Source organism: Gekko japonicus, unplaced genomic scaffold (genome assembly GCF_001447785.1).
Source record: "Gekko japonicus isolate JY-2015 unplaced genomic scaffold, Gekko_japonicus_V1.1 scaffold2639, whole genome shotgun sequence".
In the NCBI taxonomy this organism is placed as follows: domain Eukaryota; kingdom Metazoa; phylum Chordata; class Lepidosauria; order Squamata; family Gekkonidae; genus Gekko; species Gekko japonicus.
Genome location: NW_015171581.1, coordinates 177,072 through 186,598, shown reverse-complemented (window position 1 = coordinate 186,598; position 9,527 = coordinate 177,072). Strand labels below are relative to the sequence as shown.

The following is a 9,527-nucleotide window of genomic DNA, read 5'->3' as shown; positions in this document are numbered from 1 at the left end:
TCCATCTGTAGACACTTGCTTCTTTTCCAATTTTTGTACCTTTTCCTTCACCTTCTGAGCGGTGGCGTCAACTTCTTTCATTTTCTCAGCTGTTTGTTCCGTAATTTTGAGAGTCTCGTTCAATTGTGTCTGCTGAGTAGTGATACATTGGTTCATTGTTGACAACTGTTCCTTGAGATTAGTAATCTGATCCAGCAGGGGGCGCAGGGACTCTGCCAACCTTTTGGCCAGCTCGGTGGTTCCTTCGAGTCGTGGGCTCTCAGCTACTTTCGCTTTTAAAAGTTTCTCTTTCTCAGTCCTCTTCCCCACCATCTTTATGGATTGTTTACTTTCGCAAAAAAATGTAAAGTATCTGAATATGCGCTCATACGCGCCTTGGTAAGTCTTTCCCAACAGATTTTATCACTTTTGCTTTCGCTCCCCCCCGGTCTCGCTTTTAAGTTTATGCACAAGGGAGGGGCCCTTCCCCCACTCGCTTTACTTCTAGTCTGTGGTGTGAGGAGATTTCTTTTTAAATAGCAAATATGCTTTAGTCCAACTCACTGTTCATATTCGGTCATATGACCTCGCTTAGCCTCCATTTTAGCCGCTCAATCTCCAGCGCTTGTCCCGGTCATCGTCACTAGTTCCGTTCGGACACTCAGCAGAGGGACCGTCGGGATGGAGAAGCGCCTCGATTCCCCAGCATCGCGCTGACGAAGAGGCGACCTCTCAGAAGTCCCCTGGCCAGGAGCCTTTCGCCAGGCTCCTGGGGGGGTAGCGATGCCTCACCCCCCTCCTTTCCGCTGGTGCGCAGCTTCACCCCCGGGAGGTCTGGGAGGTGAGTCTGCTCAGCGCACCGCCGTAAACCGGAAGTCCAATATATTTTAGATTCTCAATGGTGCAGGGCTCTTGAGTCTTTTCTGTAGAGATCAGTGCCTGCAGTCCACAGATGGTCAATGTTTGCCACAGATGCAGTTGACTATAATTTACACAGCATAATGGATTCTGTGATGCAAGGAAGCTTTGCTCTGATTTGGCATCGAAATCAGAGCAGATGTTTTTGAAGCATTTACATATCATCCCCTAATCACCCACTGATCATGATTTCCTGTCCCGCCATTTGGAGAAATATTATGGCTGACTTTTCTATATGAAAGCCCCATATCCATATGCAATTGTAATAAAACTTGGATAATCAAGACTGCAATTCTATATATGTTTACATAGGAGTAAACCAATGATAAACTGGAATTCTGAGTAAACTTGCAGAGGATTGCACTGTTAAGTTTCCCAGATATTTTGTTCTTGGAAACAATACAAGAACCAGCAGTGTCTGTTCCATGGCAAAAATCCCACCCACCCAAGGGGTTTGTGGCAAGAACTCATTCCAAAAAAATAGAGAAATATAGCTGGAGGTTTCTGTGTACTCCCTTTTGTAAAAAAAAAAAAAAAAAGCCAAATCAAATAACGTTCTTTCAGGGTGTGAATCTTCTGGACTGGTTTACTTGGCTGAATATTTGTTTTGCACTGTAAGAATGCCTTATGTGTGTTGAATTCTAAAGCAAGCGCGGGTTCGCTGGGAGGGTGGGGTATAAATATGAATAATAAATAAATAAATATTAATTTCAGATATTTCATCAGTGGAGTCAATCTAGCTGGTGTCTAAAGCTTCAGGGAGATTTTTTGTAGCTCCTTGACATCATTACCTGCTGTCTTGATTCATTCTCAAGAGATAATATGAGCAGGGATGTGTGTACTCTGTCATCTTGGTGCTTGGGGGGGTCAACAGTGGGATGGCTTCTAATGTCCTGGCCCCACTGGTGGACCTCCTGATGGCACCTGGTATTTCTGGCCACTGTGGGATACAGAGTGTTGGACTGGATGGGCCTTTGGCCTGATCCAACATTGGCATCTCTTATGTTCTTATGTTCTTACTCAGCCCGAAGTCAATTACAATTCTGTGCCCAGGCAATTCACATCCTGTACCAAGAAACACTGAATTCTACTACATGTAGAGTATAAAGTTGAACCCTAGGATTCCATTGAAGCTTTTGAGCTGTGCCTACGTTATTTTGGAAATTGGGTTCCGTCTTACCAGCCGCTGTTGAAGATAATTGAAACACTTGATTCATACCTGGGAGAGGCCTTCGGCTGTTATTCTTTCCACAGTGGGAGTCTTCTGTTACAGTTACTTTCAGTTTGGAGGTCTATGGACACCACTTATGTATGGAATTACAGAAGAGCCTACTGTTGGTCTTGACTATGTTTCTTGTTTAAACTATGTTTGATAGTTATGAGCAAATTGTTGGATCTATGTTTACATACTCTATTGGGTTGCGGCCACTAACCCTTCTTTGTCTTTCAATGACTATAATATATAGTTTTGGACATAGTTGTGAATTGTAGATGGTCTTCCCTTGGTGGATATTGTTTGTGACAATATTTATACACTAAGGGTCCCCTTTGTCTTTGGCAGTTTTAATTTTGGCTGGCATTGCCCAGCCCTGTATACTTTCACATATATTTTTTTGCAGCCACAAGGGCTAGAAACATATACTTGTTGATAAAACCAAAGTGAATGCTTTGGTTTTCAGTAAATTGGATTTTGTACCCAATACTCCATAATGTGTGTGTTGTTGTTGTTGTTGTTTTGCACTCCTGTAGTATCACGGCATACAGACTATGATTGCCTGTGATTTGAGATTCTACCTTGAGAAATGGCTGGCACTTGCAAAATCTTCTTCTTGCTGTGTTCACTTTGTAGGCTGAAGATGCAATGATGGATGTGTATGACTTTGTTTACGAGGAAGTGAGAAGCAACTCTTCCAATAACAGAAGACAGGAGCTACTTACCATCCATGAAACGGTAATCAGCTCACACGCTGGTATCGGCAGTTCCAAAGAAACATGTTTCTAGAATGTAGACCCTGAGAGGTTTTACTTCAGTAGGATATATACAAATACACATTTTTAGTATGATCCAGCCAGATTTAAGCACACTGAAGACCTACTGATTTCTGTCCGAGTGAAATCTTGCTTTAACCTTGACTATATCATGCCTTTTGTTCCTTGTTCCTTAGAGTAGGGAGTACCACTTTTTTATTATTGTGTCTTTTTAGTTCTTCACAGTGCTCTGGCATGGAAAACAGGCTAACAACGCACAGGGGGGAATATATATCTCCATTCAGGCGGAAAAAAAGGCAAACACTCCACTCAATACTGAGCTACTGAGATTCATAGTCTGATATTCTAGCACTCATGTTATGAAATGGTGACGTGACAAATATGTGTCAGCTTGACTCCATTATTTAGATAATTTCTATTTTGCCCTTCCAACAAAATAGTCATGGTGCCTCACAGTGCAAAAACATAAAATACAGTCGTAAAAAGCCATAATACCAATGGGACATTAAAAAAATGCACATGAGAGCTATTCAAAGGCCATCTAGCATAAATATGTTTTCAAGTGCAGCTGGATGACTTACTGTGAGGGGGTTAAATGAAGCTCCTTAATGGCAATGGTAGTTCTATAATGGCAGGGTGGCTGCTGAGACGGCATGATGGACCCCTGCTTCTTCTCTTTTGTGAGGCAGAGTCTCCTGCCAAAACACTGTTCACCACTCTGACTCTTACACAGGCCAGAGTTTTCTTGTAACTCAGCAGGACCCCTTTTATATAACCCTTTGGGAATGGCACTTGACACAAAGTAAAGTTGAAACAAAAAGGTAGGTTTTATTGAACAGGCACAGTTGGATCAGGAATAGGGCAGGGGATGATGAGTTGAGGAAACTGTAGTTCTTTAAAAGAAAATTAGAATATCTTGAGCAGGCAACAGAGTATAATTGAAGCTTAAATTCTAAGAGGCTCAGTTCTTTGCTGTGAGAGACTGGTTTATCTTGTAGATTTCTTTCAGCAATAGTTTCATAGAAAATCCTTTCCTGTTTGGCTAGGCTGGCAGTTTCCCACCAACTGCCCAGCCTCTTCTGGCAAAGCTCAACCCCCGGTTCTGGAGACTGTGAACAAGCGGAATTCAGCGAGTGCTCACACTTAGACGATAAGTTCTGATTTCTGAACTTTTCCCCAAATGTGTTGGTGTACCGTGTGTGTCCTTTCACTTCTCAAGTGACTTGTCTGTTTCCCTCAGACTGACACACACACTTCTCCTGACCGGCAACTGCCAAGTCAAAGTCCAAATGATGACTGACTGACTCCGACAAGACTCACAAGTTTATAAAACTCTCCTCAGCTGGTGCTAACCAATCAGAGAGAAGGGGGTGCATGCAGGCAGCAGCCTGTCAATCAAAGTGCTTTATAGCGAGGCATTAACCTTTAATCTCCCAGCTCTCTGAATTTGTTCTCCTAAGCATCCTGCTTTTTGGAGGTCAGTTCATCACAGAAGGCCTTTCCACAGGAACTCACTAAGCACACCCGAAACAATGCAGGTCATTGCAACAAAGCAAAAAAAAAAAAAAAAAAGCCAGGGTAAATAGCCAGAATGGCTTTTTTAAAAACACAAAACCATGAGCAAAGCACAGGGGAAGGCGTTTAAGTCAGTGTTGGATCAGGATTTCGAGGCAGGGGAGTAAAGGCAGAGGAGATGCAAGCTCCCTCTGTGGTAGCAAAGTGAAGCCTGCACAGAGGCAGCTTTGTGTATCCCCCCATACACATACAAAGGCTGATTTTGCACTAGAGCTGCCTCAATGTTGCGCCGCCGTTTGCCCCGATACTATTGGTCAATTTCACACCAGAAGCCGCGGGGCTGCATTTTGACCCACGGCTTTGCCCGATTTCCCCCGCAGTTTCGTGATCCTGTTTTTTGAGGATCAAAACCATAGAGTTTTCCCTCGGATGACCGTGGCCCCGCCCCCAGCATGCCCGGCATGGTCGCATCACTTCCTGGTGATGTGCACATCGGGGTGGAGTTCCCCCCGGGGCCCGATCCAGTGGCGGTAGGGAACGGGCCTCTGGGACGGGGGTTTCCCCGCCCCCCGGGGGGACTTGGCAAGCCTATGCTATGGTGAAGTGTCTACATCAGGAAAAGAATGAAGATAATAATAATAATATGGGCAGTGTTTTATTTTCGTATTTCAGTTTCTCTGTTGTGGAAAGAAGCTACTCTTTGAAGAAACAAGCCATATTGAAAATGAGACATGCCAGTCAGAAACAGCAGGAACAACTAAAGAGGTACTGTTACATTAGGAGACTTATAGTGATCCCCAGGGCAGCATTTAGGGTGTTTTTCTAATACCTGCTTTATAATACTAGGACATGTTTGTAATACTTGCTTTATTTACCGATATACAGATAGAGCACAGGTGGGAGGCAAAGAGACATCATTATCTTACTTGAGGTCCCCATGGATCTCCAAGGCATTTCAGCCAAATCACAGCATCTTTACCTGTCTCCATCCTTATAATTGCTGTTGCTTATACATGCATCTACTTGGTCTCCCCAACTGAGGGGCAAACCACCTCTCAGCTCAGGTGGGTACTTCAGCAGGGGCACTGAGGAGCCATCTCCTAATAATTAGAGTTAGAGACAAGAAATGTGGTATTTTTATCAAGCAAAGAGTCGGCCCAAAAATCTAATAACAAACATTCTGGAGAATAAGGCAATAAAAGACCAACCATGTTGGATATCTCTTTATGAACCACCTTCCAGAAGTCCTGAACCAGATGGCATTCCCACCACATATGTAAAACAGTACCTTCCTACTTACAGGATCTCCAACAAAGGCCCCGGTCACATGGGAGGATTTGCCCCAAGAAATGGACGGATTGAGGGTGCATCAAATGGGTGCGATCATACGGCAACATCTGTGAAGCATAGCGCACCCGTCACCAACCCGTACCATCAGCCCAAAGAAGCGGATTTAAAAAGTACCAGAAAAAGTGTAATAGCATCCAGAAAATGTGGGTCGCGGGCGAGCGTCGGATCATGGAAGTGGAGTTAATCCAGCGCATCCAGCACGCACATGTGTCCCATCACACTGGATGTGACTGTCTGGTGCCGAGCGCTGCACGTCTGATCGCACCATGCCGGTTCTTCCTAGCCTTTGATGCGCTTCAACATTGAAATGTGATCGCCGGCTATTGGCATATGCGTGGCACCTTGGGGAACCATATGATTGCGTTACCGCACATCTTTTTGATCCAGCGCTAAAATGCCTCCCTTCCACTGCGGATTTTCCCGCTCGTGTGACCGGGACCATAGTAGGCTCAAAGACTTGTTCATCAGGTTTAATTTGTGTGGTGTTAAATACCAATTAGATAACAACTTATAAAATTAGGGTTTAATATTCCAATAGCAGGAGTTGTTGGAGGGGAAATCCCAAATCGGTTTCTAATCAGATTTTGAAAAGGCCAGTTTAAAAGAATCAGACCATTTTTTTGTATGGTAAAGGGTCTTTATATATTGCCATTAGTAATGATCTATAAAGGCCAGAAATCATACTTTGTTTACCATCATTCCCATTCTGAATTAAGTCCTCAAACAGGGTTAGTGGTCAGAGCAGATCCTTGGACCTGATCAGATTAGTGGTCAGATTTTTCAGGTGAAAATATCTAAACCAAGAGATCTTAATTCCAAATCTTTCTTCCACTATGGATTTATCTAAGATTGCCCCATCTTTAATCCAATTAATAATCACCAACAAGCCAGAATATCTCCATTCTCCAAATTCACTTAAATCCTTCCCTGGTGGGAACCAGTTCTGATTAATAAAAGTCATTAAAGGAGAAATACCTGGGGCTAAGAGTTTCCTATATTTGTCCCAAGTTTTAAGCATGTTATCTAGTAGAGGGTTGGAAGGAATCAAAGCCCTTGACAATGTAACATCTGTCCCACCCACCCCGCATATACATACAGGTAGAAACTGAACTTTTTGTGATCTGTTATCATTTTTAAACAACTGTCATAATTTTAAATGCTATAATATAGCTTTAAGCTTCCTGGGAACCTTTTGTCAAGGTAAACATTGAAAAAATAAAAAATAGGTATGTTTAGAATTACAGCCTAAATAGACTTGACAGAATGTTACTTTAACAACAACATCGTTATAAAACATCTAAAGAACAAAGGAAATCATGTGCGGTAGGGTATATAATGGCCCTGGTCACACGAGCAGGAAAATCCGCACTGAAAGGGAGGCATTTTAGAGGCGGAGCTAAAAGACGTGTAGGAGCACGATCTTATGGTCCCCCGCGGCTCTGTCCTCAGGCCATCGGCAGCCGATCACACCAGGGAGGCAACACAGCAGTACTGCCTTACTGTGCATGCGCGGGTCGCGGACAGCTGCTAGATGCCACGGGCTACCAGCATGTCTCTGATCAGACGCCCACCCGTGCTGCGCATTTACCGGAAGCTACTACCTTTTCCCCAGTGTCTTTTAAATCCGCTTCTTCGGGCCGACGATATGGGTTGGAGACAGGTGCGCTACGCTTCCCAGATGTTGCCGTATGATCGCGCCCGTTTGATGCCCCCTCCCTCTGTCCATTTCGTGGGGCAAATCCTCCCATGTGACCGGGGCCAATGTGTCACATTTCTGCCCAACTGTCTCAGGAATGTAACTATATGTATTAATATATTTTCCTACAGAAAAGGAGATTCATCTAAGATCCAATTAATAATCACCAACAAGCCAAAATATCTCCATTCTCTAAATTCACTTAAATCCTTCCCTGGTGGGAACCAGTTCTGATTAATAAAAGTCATTAAAGGAGAAATACCTGGGGAGCTGCGGTGGCTCAAGTGGTTAAGACGTTGAACTGCAGGCTATGGAAGGTCGGTAGTTCAGCAGTTCGAGACCCGAGTGTGCCGCATGACAGAGTGAGCTCCCGTCTCTGGTTCTAGCTCCTGCCAACCTAACAGTTCGAAGGCAAGAAATTGCAAGTAGATAAATATGTACCACTTCGGTGGGAAGGTAACAGCGTTCTGTGCGCCTTGGTGTTTAGTCATGCCGGCCACATGACCATGGAAAACGTCTTCGGACAGCGCTGGCTCTTCGGCTTGGAAACGGAGATGAGCACCGCAACCCTAGAGTCGGATTCGACTGGCTTTCGAGCAAGGGAACCTTTACCTTTACCTAAGAGTTTCCTGTATTTGTCCCATGTTTTAAGCATGTTATCTAGTAGAGAGTTGGAAGAAATCAAAGCCCTTGACAATGTAACATCTGTCCCACCCACCCCGCATATACACACAGGTAGAAACTGAACTGTCATAATTTTAAATGCTATAATATAGCTTTAAGCTTCCTGGGATCCTTTTGGCAAGGTAAAAATAAAAATAGGTATCTAAGATGAATCTTAGGTCTTTGTAAAATACTCTCTTAGGATAGGCAACCCAATGTTTTCCTGTTTATAAAACACTCTCTTGGGATAGGCAAACCAAAATGAAACCTTTTATTTTATTTATAATCCGGAGATTGTGATGGGAATTGTACTTCTGCTCCATGTAGATATTAAGTTCATTCCTTTGTACCCCGTAGATCCTGAAACATGGATATGTCAGCTCAAGTCAAGTCAGCCTTTATTGGCATAAAATATCAGTACCATTTATACATTTTAAAACCAGTAGAAAGCACACATATAAAAATCTAAAAGTACCTTAGATTCTTTTAACCTTAGATTCCACCAAGCTTTAAAGCCAAGGAGAGAAACTTAGCCACCTTCTCTGTAATGTCCGGGCTGAGATCACTTAAAAGTCTATGCACCTTAAGTGCATCAGAACAAGCACCCATACTGGTTAAAAGAGAATATAAATGTGTGATCCTTAGGTCCGTGTACAGATTACAGTGCAGGAGATATGTCAGCTACTGAGTTTCACTAGTTAACTCTGCCATATGTTCAAACTAGTTCTAAACATTTTCCCCATATTCTGAGTTCATGGTGATTGCACCTATAATAAATGGTGAATCGTCAGGGAAGTTAAATGGAACCCCTGTCCAGTTCAAAGGAAATAACACTTCTGAGTATCACATGCTAGAAAACTACTGAGTTTCACTAGTTAACTCTGCCATATGTTCAAACTAGTTCTAAACATTTTCCCCATATTCTGAGTTCATGATGATTGCACCTATAATAAAAGGTGGATCGTCAGGGAAGTTAAATGGAACCCCTGTGTTCAAAGGAAATAACACTTCTGAGTATCACATGCTAGAAAAGCAGCAGGGGAGAGCTCTTGCCTTGATGTCCTTCTTGTGAGTTTCCCAGAGGCACCTGACTGATTTCTGTTGCGAACACCAGCAGCCTGCAAATGATATAGGGCATGTGAAACAATTGATAGCTCACTCAGAGCAGGTTAACAATGATGAAGCATACGAACAGTGTGGCCTTAAAGTCAGTTTACACCCTTCTATGTCAAAAAAAAGGAGCTGCGGTGGCTCAAGGGGTGAAGACGCTGAACTGCAGGTTGTGAAAAGTCAGTAGTTCAGCAGTTCGAAACCCAAGTTCCCGCATGACGGAGTGAGCTCCCGTCTCTAGTTCCAGCTCCTGCCAACCTAGCAGTTTGAAAGCAAGAAACTGCAAGTAGATAAATAGGGACCACTT

At 43.4% G+C, this 9,527-nt stretch overlaps 1 protein-coding gene across 1 annotated transcript in view; it reads left to right on the top strand.

Moving 5' to 3' along the window:
- Positions 1 to 9,527, top strand: part of TSPAN32 (tetraspanin 32) — a 65,816-nt gene that overhangs the window by 49,498 nt on the left and 6,791 nt on the right. Inside the window, exons 5-6 of the mRNA XM_015419822.1 lie at positions 2,747 to 2,848; positions 5,074 to 5,166. Coding sequence (XP_015275308.1) covers positions 2,747 to 2,848; positions 5,074 to 5,166 — 195 coding nt within the window. The remainder of the gene's footprint in view (positions 1 to 2,746; positions 2,849 to 5,073; positions 5,167 to 9,527) is intronic.